The sequence below is a fragment of the Equus caballus genome, chromosome 11 (assembly GCF_041296265.1).
Source record: "Equus caballus isolate H_3958 breed thoroughbred chromosome 11, TB-T2T, whole genome shotgun sequence".
Classification (NCBI taxonomy): domain Eukaryota; kingdom Metazoa; phylum Chordata; class Mammalia; order Perissodactyla; family Equidae; genus Equus; species Equus caballus.
Window position 1 is genome coordinate 49,901,424 of NC_091694.1, and position 19,424 is coordinate 49,920,847.

The window sequence follows — 19,424 nt, forward strand, 5'->3', positions numbered from 1 at the left end:
CAAATAAAGAGGTGTATTATAGGATTCTGGAGTCCAGGGGAAAGTGTGTTGGAGTTATAATTCGGGAGTTATTAATGAAATGGCCAGCCTCTTTCACATTCACTATTATTGTGGGAGTGGCCAAGGAGTCATTTAATAAACATAGAGCTGAGCGTCTGCTTGGTGTGAGGCATGGCCCACAGGTTTTAGGCTTGGATCGTTGACAGGAGAGGGTGCCATTTATTCACAGAGACAGGGAACACAGGAAGAGGTGCGGTTCTGGGAGGAGGTGATTGGATCCGTGTGGGACGTGTTGCATTTGCCCTGTCTGTGGAGGTGTTCAGGAAAGAGTTGGCTTTATGGGGGCTGGAGCCCAGGGGACAAGTCTGGGCTGAAGACTTGGCATGTAGTTGGCAAGTGAAGCCATAGGAATGGTCGAGATAGGCCACGGGGAGCGTGAATCTCTCGGCTGCCGGGAATAAAGACGACACATCTTCCCACATCCATTTTTTTCTCTTTCCCTTAAGCGTCTGCCGTCATCACACAAAACGCCCTAAATGGACGGCAATCAAAGAATACTTTTTATTCCCCATAGCTCCTCTTCTTTCCAAGGCAGCGAATAAAGGGAGGTGCTAAAAACCACTCCCGCCGGGGGCGAGCCCTCAAGGGCGATGACGTCACCGAAGAGGAGAGCTAGGCGGCGGCCCCGCCCCCTGGCGCTGGCAGCCAGCGCGGAGGAGTAGACTCCGGGTGGCGCTCACCCCGCGCCGGGGCGCTACGTGCCTCGCCGGTCCCGGCAGCGGCTGGCTTCAGGCCAGCTGGAGCAGGCCGCGTTCGGCCAACAAGCCCTGGGTGCGGTTGTAAACATCTTCCAGGGTGCCCGCGGCCCGGGCCAGCGCGGCCCGTGCCTCCGCCTCTCTAGTTCCCGGACAGGCCAACTCCAGCAAGCGGCCGCGACCTGGGAAGGCGAGGAATGCGAGTCGGGCGGCCTGACGGATGACCCAAGGGTGGTACGGGGCCAAAGCTGTGTCGTAGGCGTCGCTGCACTGCACACCGGCATCCGGGCCTCCGAGCGTCCCGGTCGCCACCCGGTGGAGGCAGAGCTGGGACCACCGTAGCGCACGGTGCAGCAAAAGCATCGTTCGCGAGCCTGAGGACTTGGTCAGGTCTCGAGGGGCGATCCCGGGCGGCTCCAAAAGTCCCGCCCGCCGCTCCCAGGTCACCATGGCTGCCAGCGACGTATAGTGTGCGGCATCTGGCCCGTGCACGCGAGCCTCCAGGGCTGTCACTTTGATGAAGGCCTCGCTTGTGGCGAAGGCGAAGATGGAGCGGAGCGGAGTTAGGAACCTGTGTGTTTGGTGGTGGGAAGAGTGAGATGGTTTGAGAAAGGGCGATGGAGCCACAAAGAGGCGGGGACTGGGGTAGGGGAGGGAGACCACTCACTTGACTAGCTCCCTCCATCCTGCCAGGTACTGCGACAATTCCACATCCCCTTCGGGGTTCAGACTGGCGCGGAACGGCCTCATCATGCGGCCCAGCATCCCCTGGGGGCCCAGACACTGAGGCTCTTCTCGCTCCGGGGCCTCCAGGGGTCCTGACTGTTGCCGAACCTGGGGAGGAAGATGTGAGGGGAAGGGGGCGGGAGCAGAGCCCCTCGCCTTCTGGGCCTCCTTGCTGGGCAGCCCAGGTGGGCTCTGAAGAAATTATTCCTAAGGTCTAGCTCGTGTCCCTCCTGCTGTACTCTCAGCTTCTGACAGAAGAGGGGAGACGAGGAGGAGGACCTGCCTTTGACCAGATCCTCAGCTTAGCTCCACTTCGCCCTGTTCAGAGTCCCAGTTGGAGCTCCAAGTCCCAGCCCTGCACCAGCGTACCTGGAAAGGCGGCAGTCCCTCGGGAATGCAGGACTGTGCTTCGGATGGGCAGCCTGAGAGGGCGCCAGGGGAGAGGCGAGGTGGAGCGGTGAGGGCTCCAGGAGGGGGCTTAGGTCCCGAGGGCCTGGATTCCTGGGTTCCTCCCAGAGCAGGTGAGGGAAGGGGCCACGCACGGAGGCTCCGAGCGCTGAGATAAAGCAGCAGCAGCGTGAAGACAGTGAGAGGAATTACACGGCAGAACCAGCGCCGCGGGACCTGCAGAGGCAGCATGACCCTCATGGCTGCTGCTGGGACCACGGCCCCCTCACCAACCGCTAGCCAGTCCTTATCCCTTCGCCTCGCCTCCAGGAGGGGAGAGAGGCCCGCAGTACTCTGAGGTGCTAAGGGTTAATAATTAACCTACTAAGCCCCCTTCCCTTCTGCCCTTTGCCCCTAAGAGCAGCATCCCGGGGGTGAGGGACTGGATGAAGAGGATTTGGGGGATTTGAGCAATGACACGTCTCTGCATTTCCCTTCCCTGTATGGCCATGTTGTAGGAAGAGGCAGCCTGGGTACTGGGAAGAGAGGCTGGGGTCAGAACCAGCTCTCCCACTGAGAAACGGTGTCGGCCCTAAATTAACTCTGGGCTTGACTTCACTCACTGTAAATTGAGGCCAATAATAGGTACTTTGCAAGCCTCATGTGAAGATTAAATGATAATGTTATGTGCAAACACTGTAAATGGAAAAGCTTACCACAATTGCTCCATAAATCTTACCTATTAGGTTCAAGCGTGGGGCACCTGGGCTCCAGGGAACACTCACTTCTAAATTCTCCATTGTATCCCCAGGGGGCCTTGTCTTAACCTGGTTGCATGACTTCTCGATTAGGTACTTTACGCTTTATCCTTTTACATTTTTGCGGTTTAATGTTTGAAACTCCAGATTGGTTCCTCAATCGTTCATCAAACCAACCTTTATTAACTACTTCTGCATCCCAGGCCCTGTACTAGGCCTCAGGAAGACAAAAGTGCCCTCACAGAGTTCAAGGTCCACTGGAAAAACTTATCATCTGTTTCCCCGACTGGAATGTGAGCTCTGAGGAAGACAGGGGCCTTGTTTTTCTTTGTTGCTGCTCTATTTCCAGCACTTAGAATATCACCTGGGTCAAAATACATTATTGCTAAATAAATATATATTGAATAAGCAAAGGAATATGTATGAGGGGCAGGCAAATCAGGGGTGGTGCTCCCCAGGACAAATTTGAGCCAGGTTTTTTTGGTTTGTTTTTAGCAAATTAGGAGTCCACCTGGTGGTCATGGGGGGAAAAACATTCAGGGAAAGGATACAGGAAGCAATGGAAGAAACAGCATCTCCTGTCCATAAACTTCTTAGAATTGTTCCTGTCTCTATGTATATTTTCTTCTAGTGGAGAAGGGGTATCCAAGATTCTCAAGGAGTCAGGATCCCAATCGCTAAGAAGACCGTTCCTAGCTGCCACAGTTCATGATTCTTGCCCTATCTCTCACTCTGATGCTCCCTCACATCCTAGAGGTCCCTAGGCTGGCTTCTGACCAACCCTGTCCAGTGGGATTCCCGAGCCATCACTTCCATCCCTAGCCTTGGGCTCGCCATTTCCCAGTGTTAGACCCTTTCCTGGCTTGCTGTCTGTGACCTTAGGCAAGTCGCTTCCCATTTCTAAACCCCAGTTCCCTCCTCTGCAGAATGGGAAGGGTAATTCCCACCTCCTAAAATTGTTGCAACGCCTGCAAAACGCCAACTACAATTCGTGGCCTATAGTAACCCTTCAGCAGGTGATGGTTACTTCAACTTAGCGGCTCTCACCGCCCCTCCTCTGGCTCTGGGAGCCTGTTTGCCTGAGCAACAACTGGTCTGCAGGGTTCCAGGAGTGGATTGGTTTTGGGTTTCACTTAATCCGGGTAGCGTTTCCGCAATCCGAGCCTCTAGGAGAGGTGGTATAAACCTGCGTAAGGGGCCCGGGCTCACAGAGGCTGCGAGATGGAGCGGGTCGCGGGAGCCAAGCTGCTGCTGCTGCTGCTGTCGGCGACTTGCTGGGGACGTGCACGAGCAGATGGGCTGAGAGGCTACAAGTCGGTCATCGAGGTGACCAACGGAGGCCCCTGGGGCCACTGGGCCTGGCCCGAGATGTGTCCTGACGGATTCTTCGCCAGCGGGTTCTCGCTCAAGGTGTGGGCTCAGGCCTAGGTCTCGGAGGGGGGCGGAGATGAGCGGGACCCCAGAGCAGAGGTTGGCGGTCTTCTGACTCTCCTTACCCCGCCTCTTCTCGCCGCCAAGGTGGAGCCCCAGCAAGGCATTCCTGGCGACGACACAGCTCTAAACGGGATCCGGCTGCACTGCGCGCGCGGAAATGCGGAGCTCAACACGCATGTGGTGGAGTCCGAGTCTGGAAGGTGGGGGTCAGGGGCCTCGGATCCCCTAGGGTGGGCGTATGCCCCTTACTCTGTTACACACATACCCTCCCCGCAGGCAGGTTCCTCCACAGCTGTGGGGCAGTTTGGACCTGGGGAGTGGGTGGAGGACCTCCCCTCCGCACCTGGGAGGAGGTCAGGTGACTAGACCCAACCCACCCAGGTCGTGTGGCACCTGGCCGGGAAGTCCCGAGGGCTGGGGCAGGCTGGAGGCGGGTAGAGGGACCCGCAGAGCCAGCGCGTCTCCTCTCCCCTCACAGGTGGGGCGCGTGGAGTGGGCCGCTGTGGTGTCCCGGCGGCGGCTTCCTGGTGGCTTTCTCGCTTCGCGTGGAGGCACCCATGACCCCCGGGGACAACACGGCTGCGAACAACGTGCGCTTCCGCTGCTCCGACGGCACGGTGCTGGAGGGGCCTGGCCTGGCCTGGGGAGACTACGGAGACTGGAGTGACCCATGCCCCAAAGGCGTGTGCGGCTTGCAGACCAAGGTCGAGCGGCCTAGAGGCCTCCGCGATGACACCGCGGTTAACGACGCGCGCTTCTTCTGCTGCCAAAGTTGAGGCTGTAGCCTCCCTCTCCCTGGCCCCGAGCCTAGTCCCACATCCCGCCATTAAAGCTTCTCTGTCTTGGCTTTGGTCTTGCTTGTTTAGGGGAGGGACACTGCCCTCCTTGTCTTCCTCCTCACCTCGCATTGGGCCAGGCCCAAGTTTGGGTTTGGTTTCAGGAGTCTTTCACAGACTACTGAAAGTTACGAACCCATAGTCCAGAAAAACAAACACATGCTTGCGTGCAAGCTAAGGAAGTTTCTGGCTTCCTGAGGGCGTCTGCAGACACACTGCCCCCATTCAGAGCCCTAGTTGTTTCCTTTCTCAACCACTCAGTGACCTCAGATTAAGAAACTTCTACCAAATTAGGAGATGACAATGTCATAACGCTTTAAGGCTTTTCTAGAGTTTAAGAGGCTACTATGTCTTTCTATAGTCCTCCCTCCTTCCGTTTTTCCCCTACAAAACTCAAACAGTGGCTTTTCTCTATACTGATTCCTTTTAGGATCTTTGTTCTTGTTGTTCTCTTTGCCTGGAATCCCCAGCTTTCCAGATGGTTAGCCCATCCACCAGATTTCAGCTCCAATTTCACTTTCTCAGACTTTATCTTATTTTTATTTTTATTTATTTATATTTTTTTTGAGGAAGATTAGCTCTGAGCTAACTGCTGCCAATCCTCCTCTTTTTGCTGAGGAAGACTGGCCCTGAGCTCACATCCATGCCCATGTTCCTCTGCTTCATATGTGGGACGCCTACCACAGCATGGCTTGACAAGCAGTGCCATGTCCGCACCCAGGATCCGAACCCTCGAACCCAGGGCAGCCGAAGAAGAACGTGTGCACTTAACCAATGAGCCACCGGGCAGGCCCCTATCTTATTTTCAAAAGTCCCTCCATCAGTCAATATCTATCCCATTACCAACCTGTTTTTAAAAAGTGCTTATCACCAACTGAAATAATCTATTGCCTCTTTTATTTATTTTTTAATTTTCTGAAGAAGATTAGCCCTGAGCTAACATCTGGCGCCAATCCTCCTATTTTTGCTGAGGAAGACTGGCCCTGAGCTAACATCTGTGCCCATCTTCCTCTACCTTATATGTGGGACACCTGCCACAGCATGGCTTGACAAGCGACGCATAGGTCCCTACCGGAGATCCAAACTGCCACACCCCGGGCAGCATAAGCAGAATGTGCGAACTTAACTGCTGCACCACCAGGCTGGCCCTTATTGCCTCTTTTAAAAATTGCCCATCTTCCACTCCTAGAATGTTAAATTCTTTGAGAGCATAGAACTTGCCTGTCTTGTTTACCGCTGTATTCCCAGGGCACACTAAGAGCTCAATTAACTATTTGTTAAGAAAATAACAAGCCGGGTGTAGGGACCCCAAACACCAGAGTTCCAGCCCCGGTGGATGCAGAGGGCGTAATCTGAGACGCGCAAGAGAGCTCAAAACAGTTTATTCCAGGGCTGGGGCGGGCCAGGTGGGCGTCCAGGAGCGAGCAGGGCAGTCCGTGGAGCCTCAGTGAGGGGCGTCCTGCGGAAAAGAGAAAGTGAAGACACAGCCAGGAAGCAAGCAGGTTCCCTCTACAACTCCACCTCACGCCGTCCCACCTCCTTCCTGCAATCGCCACAGAAGACACCAATGGCCGCGTTCACCAGCTGCACCCCACACAGCACGATCTCCAGGCACGAGGCAGCCACCAGCAGCGAGAAGAGCGTCACATTCCAGTAGACCACACCAGGCGGCTTCTCGCACAAATCCCACTGGGTGCGGTTGAGCAGGTAGGAGCCTCTGTGGGCGGGGCAGGGTCACGTGAGAGAGGGCGAGCAGGCAGAGCGCCCCCCTCCCGGTTCCCCGCCCCGCGCACGCGCCGAGGGGGACTCGCGAAGGGCTCGTTTGGCCCACGTGGTGGAAGCACTCTCGAAGGAGAGTCCCACCGAAGTTTCCCGGTCCACGTGAGAAAGGCAGGTGAGAGAGACAGAAAATGGAGGGGCGCGAATACAGGCTAAGCCTTACAAGGTCTCTTCGAAGTGGTAGTCCCACGTGCCGTTCACTAAGCAGTAGGGTCCACTTCGGAGCCCAGTTCCCGATACCGAAAGGCAGTAGATGGCACCTAGCACCCCGAACGCCGAGCAGAAGACCGAGCGCAGCATCTGGACGCAGAGTGGAAAAAGAGGTGAGTAGGTCCCTCCGTCCCCACCTGTGGGCAGATGGCGCCTAGTTCCGCCCCTGCACATTACCGCCCGCCTCTGGAGTCACCTTAAAAATACATTTCCCGTCAAACCTCGCGGCTTGGAGCTCTGCTAATCCTAAGAGCCAGAGGCCGCGGAGGTTCATGGGGGTTGTAGTCCTCTGTGCTCAGGCCCACTGAGGCCTAAGATTTGCTGGTGGGAGGGAGAGTGAGGGGGAGCCTGGGACTCTGCCAATGAGCTCGTGTAGCTAGGAATTCTGTAGAGTGGGCCGTGGCTTTAGGCGTGGCTCTTCGAGGACCTGTTCAAAGACAGATCCAGAATCCCGTCTTAATTTGGAGCTTACCCTGCAGCGGTTTCCACAGCAGCCTGCCCCACAGCAGCCCTTGCCTCCTGCCCGAACGGCTGCGATTCCTGGACACAGTACCTGGGGGAAGAGAGTCAGTGTGATAGCGAGTCCCCCCAGATCCTCTGGCCCTTACTTGCACCAGTGCTTACCTCCTCCTGGAAGCTGCCTGTGATGCCCTCATCCCTTTGGACTACAGGAAGATCTTATCTCTGTTTCTCCTGGAGCGCTGTCGGGCTTTACCTTAATGTATCCTTATTTTTTGTGCCTGCTTATCTCTGTCCAGATTGTAGCCTCCAGTAGGGTAGGGCCCAGTATCATTGTGTCGCCTCTAAATCTGGGCACACAGTAGGTGCCCAACTGAAGGAGAATCAGGAGACTTGGGTTGCCTTGTGCTCACTTCATGAATTGATTTATCTCTCTGGGTCTGTTTTGTCCATTGTAAAATGAGTCTGCAAGCTCTACCTTATACAGCTGTTCTCAGGATTTAATGAAATAACAGGTTGAGCTGATGTCAAGACTGGCTCAGAGTAAATGCTCAATAACTATAAATTACCTCAGCAGCAGGAAGGAACGGTGGTGTTGGAGTGTCTGGTGAGCTGGGATTATGGTGGAGGATAGAGGAGAATGTTAGTGAATGCTGTCATGGGAAGTGTAGGAATCCCCCAGGTACAGCCCTGATCCTCTTTGTCTTTCTTTCTCCCTATGGCCTTCCTCACAGAGCCCATCCCCTCTCAGGGCATCAGCTGCTCCCTCTAACAATAGTTGCCTCCTAAGTTGATGCCTCCGGATTCATATCTAACTGCCTGAAGGATATGTTCATTTTATTGTCTTGGTTTTAGCTCACATTCAGCCAACCTCATACTGACCTTACAATTTATTCCCCCCAATTCATTTCCCTTTGACTTTCTTGTCTCCGTCAGTGGAAATATCTTCCAGGTCACCCAGGTTGGAAAACTTGAATCCTCTACACCCAGCAGGACCTCATGTCCTTAAGATTTTTCCTTCAATGGCTCTTGAAACCGTCAGTCCTTTCTCCTTCCCCGTCGTCAATCCATAATCATCTCCCATGAAGATGATGTTCTCAACCTTCCTACTAGATTTCCATGTCTCTTGCCCTGTGCCACCCCACACTCCATCCTACATTGCTACCACCTGATTAAACTTAGCTTTCAACTGGTCTTTTCCCTGTTCAAATCCTTTAGGTTCTCCTCAAAGAGTAGCCTGTCCAGACTGAGCTCTGGGAAGCCATTCGAGGCTCTTCACTTTGGCTCCAGCTTTATCTTTGCTGCACCAGGCCAGGTTCTTTGCTCACCTCCCATCTCTAGAATTCCACAGCTGTCTTTTTTTTTTAAAAGATTTTATTTTTCCTTCTTCTCACCAAAGCCCGCAGTACATAGTTGTATATTCTAGCTGTAGGTCCTTCTAGTTGTGGCATGTGGGACGCCGCCTCAGCATGGCCCGACAAGTGGTACCATGTCTGTGCCCAGGATCCGATCCGGTGAAACCCCAGGCCGCCTAAGCAGAGCGTGAGAACGCAACCACTCGGCCACGGGGCTGGCCCCTCCACAGTTGTCTTGATCTTTGCCTTCCTCGGTGTAGTGTCTGGCATACACCGTACAAGCCAGCATTTTGCTCTTCTCCAGGGGAGGGGCTGAGAGTTTTAGTTCTGTTATATTATTCACAGCAACCTCACAGAAACACCTGCAGAGTTGAACAGACTTTCCACCAGACGCGTCTCTTCTCTTCCACGCCGCATGGCAGGTCTAGGACCAGTGCTGATCCCCTTGCTTAGCTTCTCTGGTTAAGTCACTTACTGGGAAGCTCCTAGATCCAAAGACACCGAGAATTTGGATTTATCTTTTAGATTTACCAATTTTGAATGATCTACCTGTTTGAGATTTTTACTTTTTTAGTCAAAGTGTTTGTTTCCTTCTGTTGTCTGAGCTTCTCTGTCTTGCTCTCTGCCATCTACTCATCTTAAGGAGAAAGAAAGGCCATTGTAAATGCAGGAGGAAACATTGAGTTTATAGCTTGAATCTGCTTACTTTTCTCCATCTCCATGGCCACTGGCCTACTCCAAGCCACTATCATCTCTCCTGGACAACTGCACTGACCTCAGTCTGGTCTTCCTGCATCCACTGCTGACTTCCTGTTATCCGTTCTCTGCACAGCAGCCAGAGGGATCTTCTTAGAGCCAAAAGGATGTGGAGCGGCTAGAACTCTCATACTTAGCTGATGGGGATGAAGTTGGTATAAGAAGTTTAGAAAACTATTTGGCAATACCTGTCAGCACTGAATATTTGTACACCTTAAGAATCAGCAGTTTTGAGGGCTGGCCCCATGGCCGAGTGGTTAAGTTCGTGTGCTCTGCTTTGGTGGCCCAGGGTTTGCTGGTTTGGATCCTGGGCGCGGACGTACACGCTGCTCATCAAGCCATGCTGTGACTTGCATCCCACATAGAAGAACTAGAATGACTTACAACTAGGATATACAACTATGGACTGGGGCTTTGGGGAGGGAAAACTAAAAGAGGAAGATTGGCAACAGATGTTAGCTCAGGGCCAATCTTCCTCACCAAAAGAAAAAGAAAAAGAAGAAGAAAAAGAAAAAAGAAAAAGTATACCTTAAAAAAAAAGAATCAGAAGTTTTACTCTTCAGTATATATCCAAGAGAAATGCAAGCATATGTTTACCTAAAGACATTTAGAGGAATGTTTATAGCGGCATTATTTGTAATAAACCCAAATTGGGAATTATCAAATGTCCATCAGCAGTAGAAAGTTTAAATAAACTGTGGTATTTTCACACAATGGGATGCATAAGAAATAAAAAAACAACTGCACACAATAACATGGATGAATCTCACAAACCTAATGTTGAGCTAAAGAAGTCAGACACAGCAGTGTCCATACTGTACGATTCCATGTATGTAAAGGGGGAAACAGGCAAAACTAGTCGATGGGGTAGAAGTCAAGATAGTGAGGACCCTTCTTGGTGGGGGGTAGTGCCTGGTGTGGGCGGCATGTCTGGGATTCTGGTAATGACCTGTGTCTTGATCTGGGTTCTTGGTCCCTGGGTGTGTTCACTTTGTAAAAATTCATTGAGTTGTATACTAAGGATCTGAGCACTTGTCTGTATGACTTAAATAAAAAGTTGGAAAAAATTTTTAAATTCAGAAAAAGGTTAAAAAGTCCTTCAGTAGTTTTCTGTTGTCCTTGTTATACAATTCGAATTCCTCCCTGTGGCTTTCTGTGCAGGCTCTGGCCTCTGCCCAGCTCAGCTCTCATCTCATGAAACCTCAGCCGCACGGCCGCCTGTCCAGTCCTCAGATGTGCGAGCCTTTTCCTGCCTCAGGCTTTGTGCTTGCCTGTCCGCCTGTCTGCAGCGCTGATTCCTTCTGTTTGTCCTTAGGGTCTCGGTTCAGACATCACCTCATCGAGGCCTTCCTTGAAAATGCTGTAAAAAGTGGCCTCCCACATTACCCGAGGAGCTCTTTATGATGGCCCCCTGCTTTGTTTTCTTGATGGTACCTACTGCTATCTGAAATCACCTTGCTCATTTATGTACTTTGTTCATTCACTGACTATTAATCGAGTGCCTGTTAATTGCAAGGCACCGATCTAGGCACCTGGCACACAGCAGCCAAAGAAACAGGCAGTCCTTGCTGTTGCGGGCTTATGTTCTTGCTTTCTTGATGCTGTGCATTTCCCCAGCGGGAACACGAGCTTTGGGGACAGCAGGGACCTCGCCTGTGCCCCTGTGGTGTAGCACGGGCTATGTGAATACATTTGAGAAAGTCTTCTTTCTCAAGAGGGGCTCTGGGCATGGAGGTGGGAGGAAGGCACTGGGAAGGGGCATGTTGGGAGGGCATTCTTAGGGATCTCCTGGAAACATGCTGGTTAGACTGGGGGTGGTGGGTGGTTTAGGCTGCAGGATGAGTGGCATGATGCGACACCAGGTGAGTGTGTTGGCCTGGGTGGAGTGTGAATCTCAGAGAGAGCTGAGGTCAGAGGAATGGAGTAGAATCCAACAGCCACGACTCCTTGCAGGAGGGGGAGCAGTAGAAAAGATCCCAGAGGGTAAGAGGGGATTGTTGGGTAAAGCAGAAGAGGTGTGACCAGCAAAAGAGAGGGCAGGTGAGACCTCTCCAACCTTCCGGAGAGGTGGGGAACCATGCCGAGTGGATCTTTTGTCTTCATCCCTTGAAGATGTTAAACCAGCTCCACCTTCCAAAAATCCCCTTAAATGGGGAGGGAGATGGAGGTTGGGGGTTAGGAAGTCCAGCAAATCTGTGTCTCCCCTTCCTCCTGACAGATCCTAGTCTCCAGAAAGGCGTGGGGACACCTTCTCTGTCATACTGACCTAGGTTCTGAGTTTATCTTTAGCGCCAAGCACAGAGTGGGCATCCAGAAATGTGGGCTGAGAGTGAATGGACATGGAGGTGGGGGAGGGTGACACCGAGCTGATCCGCGACGTCGCTCCCTGGCTCCAGACATTGCCACTGCACCCCAACCCCCATGCCCATTGTTATCTTGCCCTGATAACCTCCCACATAACCAGCTGCTCCTTCTGCATCTACCCTTCTACTGAAGTGTTCCCGGCATCTGCTCAGCAGTGGGGGCAGTGAGTGGCAGGGAGGACATACTCCCTCCCCAGAAGGGGAGCTGTTTAGAGCAGTGGGGCTCCCTTCCTTCTTCTTCCCCTCAGACATTCAGCTCAGGATGCTGGAGCTCCTCCAGGTCCTCTTCAGAGTGCTTAGTGTTTGGAGGCAGATTGGGAGGGCTCCAGGTCCCCACCATGCCACTGCCATCTCTTCCCAGGCAGCTGTCCTCTTCCCTCTCTCTCTCCCTCCGTCCTATACAGAACCCCATAGAGTGGCGCCCAGACCCCTGGTTTGTGCTCCCTTGCCAGTCTTCTCACCATCAGGCCCCCACCGATGAAGCCAGCCATGAGCCAGACTTGCAAGCTGAGGTGGTTGGTCCAGGCAGTCTCCCCGTTAGGCACCAGCAGGAGGGCGTTGGCCACGATGCAGACCAGGGAAAGGGGGATGAGGGTGAGCCCCAAGAAGCGGGCGCACTTTCCCGTACACATGGTGAGGCAGTTGAGAAGGACAGGCAGTCAGTGAAAGTGAGCCCGTGGTTTCCAGGTCCAGAGGAAAACAAGCCTGGAGCAAGGAGCAAAGGTCAGGGAAGAGGTGTGGCAGAAGCAAGCAGGATCGATGATAAGGGAGAGAGGCCCGAGACTGGGCAAAGAGGAGGTGAAGTGCAGTGGAGGATGTGGTGGAGGAGGAGGGGGAGCTTGACACACAGAGGAAGTTGCCGGGGGGGTCAGTGTTTCATCCTCTTGTTCTGCACTCACCTCTCTACAGCCCCTCTGTTGGCTCCTTACCTGCTCTGTGACTCAGCCAAGCCCTTAATATCTCTAAGTCTCAGTTGCCTCAGCTGTTTGAAGGGTATGGTGATGCCGCTTGGCTTGGGGGCTGGTTGTGAGGATTAAATGGGACAATGTGAGAAGTATTTTGTAAACCAGGATGCACTAAGCAGAGGTACGGTGGCCTCATCGTTCTAATTAGTCCCAAAGGGAGGGTTCCTCCTGGAAAGAAACTAAGAAGATGGCAGTGGACATTTGTTGTCTTTTCATTTCTTCTTGTCACTATTTGTTTAACAAACCCATCTCTGGCTGAGGACACCGCCTGTCTTTCAGGGTGGGCTCTGGACTGAGGCCTGACCGATTAGACTATTCCATCCTCTGACCTCAGTGTCTGATTCAGCAAGGGCCACGTGGTCTAAACCAGTCTCGTGAGAATCAATTTCTGGTTTTTTTTGTTGATGATCTGAGGTCAAAGACGTTCTGTTTTTGTTGGGGTGCTGAAGTTGCTGGTGGCATATTGTCATCATGAGGGAGGGCCTTCCTGTTGGAGAGTGAAGTCAATCCAGAGGAAAGAACAATCAAGAGATGGAGAGAGACTAAGTCTTGATGACATCTTTTGAACTTACTGATCCAGCCATGCCTGAAGCCTGGTCATTCCTTGGAAAGTTTTGATTTTGTAAACCAGTTTGAGTTGTGTTTCTGTCAACTGCATTGTAGAGAGTCTTTTCTGATACGGAGTTAATTCATTAAGCCCTGGATATGGACAGAACCTTGTGCTGGAGACTGTGGGCGTTCACAGTTGTATGCATGAGAGCTAGATCTGGGCCTCCAAAACAAAAAGGAGAGCAAAGGCCCCAGTAGGATGTGGTAGTGCCGTGGAAGAGATGAGGGGGCAGGAAGTGCTGCAGGACTTCAGAGGCATGCGATGAGAATGTCACACAGAGTGGTATCCAGCCAGTGGCCTTGGTTGTAGCTTGTCCCAACAGCCCACTCAAACCACTACAGAGACATGGAAAATGGAGAAAACTTACCACTCAAGATGAATGCCAGAATCCGGGAGGGATTCCTACTATTTATAAGACAGAGGAGCTGGATTGAGAAAAATCTACGAAGGAATTTACCTCTTGAATCAGAGGATATCTGAAAAAGAAAATACTTTGAACCTCCCCTAACTGTCTGCCTCTGACTCATAGACAATTATTGTGATAACTGATGCTTGGTTTTGCTTCTGTCGTCTTGTTTAATGCTTTAAAGATTTCCATGTTGTTTTTCATGTCTCTCTCATTAAATTTTCTGCCTCTTTGCATGAGAATTTTTGCATTCTCCTGTGTTTTAGAAGGCATATTTTAAATCCTGGAAGTGGTTGCTTGTGAGTGTTGCAAAGGCATCCTTTAACTTGTCACCCTGCCTCTTTCTGAGAAGCGTCAGACTGCCTGTCATCCCTGCAGGCTCCTTTGAGGGGTTCTGTACAGACGGGTTAGCACACTGAGCTTTATAGCTTATGGCTATGTGACCATGTGATTCTGTAGTAAAAATTGAAAACTGTTTGTTCTGATTGTTCAGTCCTCTTTGCTCTTTGCTATCTCATTTTGTAGTCACTCCCACTAGAGGTAGATTGTACTTCCCAAAATATGGGCACAGTGGAATGTGGGCCGGATCAACAATATCTCAGTTTGAGCCTGGGCCTTAAGAGGCATTCTCTGTTGCTGCGTGAAATCTTGTGCCCCATCACTGCCGTGGGAAGAACATGTCCAAGTTATCCCACTGGTAAAAGGAAGGCATAACATACAAGGAAAAGGCCCAGATCAGCTGACCCCAATAACCCAGACATGTATGAGTGAAATAAATGCTTATATTTGTATGTCACTCAGACTTTGTGGGCTTTTTTGTTCTACACCAATAGCTGACTGACACAGACCCCATTATCTGGGCCACAGCTGACTGATCCAGGAATGAGTTGCTGACCCAAGGGCAGACATGTAGCCAGAGACCTATGAGGTAGCTTGAGCACTCTGCCCAGCAGAGGTACCCTCTCTGCGTGATGACTGACCAGTGATGAATTCTTGGGAAACTTGACTTCAAGACAACTTGAGAGAGTCATCAGAGGGAAGAGTGGCCCCAAACTGAGAGAAATATGAAAGCAGGGAGTGAGCAAAAGTCACGAGGTAACTGAAACCACAAATAAGCAGAAGCTGTAGAATTGTGTGGAGAAGCAGTTCAGGGGGAAGAGGCACAAGGACTGGGAAGTAGAGATGGAAAATTTGGGTCCTAGATGAAGCGGCTGACAAGAGGTTCTGCTGCGTCACCAGCAGTAATGTTGAACTGTTAGAGCAGCTTTCATGCGGAATAGTGGGCCTTCCCACTGCAGGCCTGGCGAGGGATCCAGCCATTGTCCCGAGGGACAGAGAGCGGGGCCAAGAGCAAGCCACATATCTGTGCAGAACTCCGTCAATACTGAGTCTAAGAGATGGTACTCCTTTTCAGGATAAAGAGGACAAAGAAGTCGTGTGTGGGGGGTCGTCCAGAGGTATTCATTATATTACATTTTATACAATTCTGTATGCATGAAATAGCGTTAGTAATGTTAAAAACATGGGGATTCTGAAAATTTTTCTCAAAACAAGGGAAGGGGCACATCATCCTGAAGACTGAAAGAAACAGAACTCTCGAGACATGTTTACTGGAGGATTTGGAAGGAATTTTCAGGAAGGTTTTCACTAGAATTCTCCTGGAAGTAGGAGCAGAGTACTTGAAGAAAGAAAAGGCTGAGATGACAAGGTGCCAGCATGTATCTGGGGGAGAAAACGGAGAATTGCACGGAAACTCCAAATGCACAAAGAGAACTGAAGTCTGCATCAGCAGTGCTAAAGAACAGAATGGAAGCCACAAAGCGAATGAGGGTTGCAGAGGACAAACCTGAGAAAACTCTTGAATTCACAGACAAAGGACCAGAAGTTTAGCAAAAAGGACCTGCAATTAAAACACTGGAAGGGGAGATGATAGAGAGAACAGAGATGTCAGGTAATGTTGAGATGAACGATGAACAGAGATGTCAGAGTTGTTGGCTGCTCCCAAAGACAAGAACGGGGCTGGTGGACGTGAAAGCATCCCTGGGCGTATTAGCAGAGTGAAAGGCATACTGTACCCCAGGTAAATTATTAAAAGTGAACTGAACCTAGATTCCCCCCAAGAAAATATGTGAATTAAAAGGCTACGTAGAAAGGAACAGAAGTTGGTCTGGCCTGAGACTTCTCTGCAATATGACATTCTAGAAGACAAAGGAGCAATGTCTATAGTTAGGACAGGAAAAGAAAGCTATGACTCAATTATTGTGTATATATCCAAGTTGCTTTTTGTATGTGAAGGGCAACAGAATTGCATTTCTGAGAATGCTTGGGTTTGGAAATACCACTGTGTCTCCTTCTTCTTCTCCTTTTGTTTTAAAAAAAGTGTTTTAACTCACCAAGACATGTAGTAAAATAAAAACTCCAAATTGGGGAAGTCTCGGCAAAACTCTAAATAATTTCTATAAATCTGGTTACAAAACTCAGCAGGAATTTCAACAAAAAAAATCCCTTAAGGAGAAACTATATAAATTCTAAAAATTATATTAACAGTAGTAAAGACGTCAATTATTTCTTGCCTGCCATGTCCAGAGTCCATTTTAAGGAAATATATCAGGTAACAGAAAACCCAACTTAACTGAAATGAAAAGGGAATTTATTGGTTTAGGTAATCAAAACGTCCAAAGATAGAACTAACTTTCAGGCACAATCCATGAAAGAAATAATTGATAAGCTAGACTTCATTAAAATTAAAAACTTCTGCCCTGTTAAAGACACCATCAAAAGAATGAGAAGAGAAACCAGCCTGGGAGAAAATAGTTGCAAAGGACATATCTGATTAAAGGACCGTTATCCAAAACATACAAAAACTCTTAAACTCAACAATAAGACAAAAGAACAACCTGATTAAAAAATTGGACAAAAGACCTGAATAGACACCTCACCAAAGGAGATGCACAGATGGGATGGCAAATGAGCATATGAAAAGATGCTCAACATCACATGTCATCAGGGAAATGCAAATTTCCTTACAAAGAGGAGATATCACGACGCACCTATTAGAATGGCCAAAATCCTAAACAGTGACAACGTCAAATGCTGATGAAGATGTGGAGCGACGGGAATTCTCATTCTTTCCTGTTGGGAATGCAAAAAGGTGCAACCACTTTTGAGGAAAATTTGGCATTTTCTTATAAAACTAAACATACTCTTTCCATACGACCCAGCATGATATTTACCCAATGGAGTTGAAAACGCGTCCACACAAAAACGTGCACACGGATGTTTACGGCAGCTTTATTCTTGATTGCCAAAGCTTGGAAGCAACCAAGGTGTCCTTCAGTAAGTGAGTAGATAAATAAACTGTGGTACATTCAGGCGATATTGTTCAGCACTAAAAAGAAAGGAGCTCTCAAGTCATGAAAAGACATAGAGGAAACTTAAATGCATGTTACTAAGTGAAAGAAGCCAATCTGAAAAGGCTATACACTATTGATTCTAACTATATGACATTCTGGAAAAGGCACAACTCTGGAGACAGTAAAAAGGTCAGTGTTTGCCAGTGGTTTGGGGATGGGGAGGGATGAATAGGCAGAGCCCAGAGGGTTTTAGGACAGTGAAATTATTCTGTTTGATACTATAATGGTGCATCCGTGTCATTATACATTTGTCGAAAGCCATAGAAAGTACACCACCAAGCAGGAACCCTGATGTAAAACTATGGACTTTGGGTAATACTGATGTGTCAGTGTAGGTTCATTGATTATAACAAACATACCACTCTGGTGGGGGTTGTTGATAGTAGGGGTGGCTGTGGGTGTGTGGAGGGCAGGGAGCATATGGAACCCTCTGTGCTTTCTGCTCAATTTTGCTGTGACCCTAAAACTGATTGAACAAAATAAAGTCTATTTTTTTAAAAAAGTATCCAAGTAAAGAGAGTACATCTTAAAAGTTCTCATGACAAGGAAAAAAAAAATTGTAAATACCTGAGGTGGTGGACGTTAACTAGACTAATTTTGGTAATCATTTTGCAATATATACATGTATCAAATCATTATGCTATACACCTAAACCTACACAATGTTATATGTCAATTACATCTCAATAAAAAGAAGTCTCCAAAAGGATTACATTGTGTTTTAAAGTTGAAATGGGGCAAGCCCAGTGGCACAGTGGTTAAATTCACATTTTGATTCTCGGCGGCCCGGGGTTCTCCGGTTCGGATCCCGGGTGCGGACATGGCACTTGCACTCATCAAGCCATGCTGTGGTAGGCGTCCCACGTATATAAAGTAGAGGAAGATGGGCATGGATGTTAGCTCAGGGCCAGTCTTCTTCAGCAAAAAGAGGAGGATTGGCAGTAGTTAGCTCAGGGCTAATCTTCCTCAAAAAAAAAATAAGTAAAATAAAATTGAGACAAAAAGCTAATGCTGTATTTAGATAGTCATGGAAACAAAGTAGTGGGGCAAAAATTTGATGTGAGTGAAGGTGTCAATTCTGTTGATACCATCTGGTAAAATAAGAAAGTGCCAGCAGTTTGGGAGAAAATCTCGGAGACAATAGGGGAGGACTCTTGAGAAATGGTGCATCACCAGTGCCCTTGATGGCATAGAGGACAGTATTGCATGGGAAAACACAGAGATTGATAACTCAGTCAGAAAGTGATTCAGGAGAATCAGACTCTGAAGAAATTTTGGAATATTTTATTTTATTTTTTATTTTATTTATTTATTTATTTTTTGAGGAAGATTAGCCCTGAGCTAACATCTGCCACCGATCCTCCTCTTTTTGTTGAGGAAGACTGACCCTGAGCTAACATCCATGCCCATCTTCCTCTACTTTTTTATATGTGGGATGCCTACTACAGCGTGATGTGCCAAGCTGTGCCATGTCTGCGCCTGGGATCTGAACAGGCCACCAAAGTGGAATGTGTGTACTTAACCCCTGAGCCACCAGGCTGGGCCAGGAATATTTTCTTTTTTAATTTTTAATTTTTTTGGTGAGGAAGATTGTCCCTGAGCTAACATCTGTTGCCAATCTTCCTCTTTTTCCTTGAGGAAGATTGTCGCTGAGCTACCATCTGTGCCAATCTTCCTTTATTTTGTTTGTGGGTCGCCACCACAGCATGGCTTGATGAGTGGTGTGTAGGTCCTCGCCTGGGATTCAAACCTGTGAACCCTGGACCACCAAAGTGGAGCGCACGAGCTTAACCACTACACCACTGGCCAGACTCTGGAATATTTTAACCAATTTATTTTACTTCTTGTTTTCTTTTCATGTATGCACCAGAATGATTTTCTTAAAAAGGACCTAAAAGAGCTTTTAAATTAGCAAAAAATAAAAATTTTATGTTAAAAAAAGCTGCTACAAAGCAAAGGAAACCATCAACAAAATGGAAAGACAACTCACCAACTGGGAGAAAATATGTGCAAATCGTTTATCAGACAAGGGGTTGATATCCAACGTATATAAAGAACTCACACAACTCAACAAAATACCCAAACAACCCCATCAAAAAGTGGGCAGAGGATATGAACAGACATTTTTCAAAGGAAGATATACAGATGGCCAACAGGCACATGAAAAGATGTTCAACATCACTAATCATTAGGGAAATGCAAATGAAAACTAC

The 19,424-nt window shown here is 49.3% G+C and overlaps 3 protein-coding genes and 1 long non-coding RNA gene across 4 annotated transcripts; 2 read left to right on the plus strand and 2 right to left on the minus strand.

Annotated features, from left to right (window-relative positions):
• Window positions 1–537: 537 nt before the first annotated feature.
• Window positions 538–4,904, minus strand: GLTPD2 (glycolipid transfer protein domain containing 2). The gene is made up of 2 exons (XM_070228080.1): window positions 1,423–4,904; window positions 538–1,326 (listed from the first exon to the last, which is right to left on the minus strand). Exons 1-2 carry the CDS (start codon window positions 1,518–1,520, stop codon window positions 789–791), a joined length of 636 nt encoding a protein of 211 aa, XP_070084181.1. The 5' UTR covers window positions 1,521–4,904; the 3' UTR covers window positions 538–788.
• Window positions 682–4,907, plus strand: VMO1 (vitelline membrane outer layer 1 homolog). Its single transcript, XM_001504753.5, has 3 exons — window positions 682–4,036; window positions 4,145–4,260; window positions 4,539–4,907. The coding sequence occupies exons 1-3, from the start codon at window positions 3,848–3,850 to the stop codon at window positions 4,834–4,836; spliced, it is 603 nt and encodes a 200-aa protein (XP_001504803.1). The 5' UTR covers window positions 682–3,847; the 3' UTR covers window positions 4,837–4,907.
• Window positions 4,908–6,261: 1,354 nt separating this feature from the next.
• On the minus strand, window positions 6,262–12,628 carry TM4SF5 (transmembrane 4 L six family member 5). The gene is made up of 5 exons (XM_005597727.4): window positions 12,280–12,628; window positions 7,358–7,438; window positions 6,839–6,975; window positions 6,433–6,613; window positions 6,262–6,355 (listed from the first exon to the last, which is right to left on the minus strand). Exons 1-5 carry the CDS (start codon window positions 12,448–12,450, stop codon window positions 6,341–6,343), a joined length of 585 nt encoding a protein of 194 aa, XP_005597784.1. The 5' UTR covers window positions 12,451–12,628; the 3' UTR covers window positions 6,262–6,340.
• On the plus strand, window positions 6,468–10,540 carry LOC102149733 (uncharacterized). The gene is made up of 3 exons (XR_011423457.1): window positions 6,468–6,603; window positions 6,884–6,998; window positions 9,745–10,540. It is a non-coding gene; the product is annotated as an uncharacterized lncRNA (long non-coding RNA).
• Window positions 12,629–19,424: the final 6,796 nt, after the last annotated feature.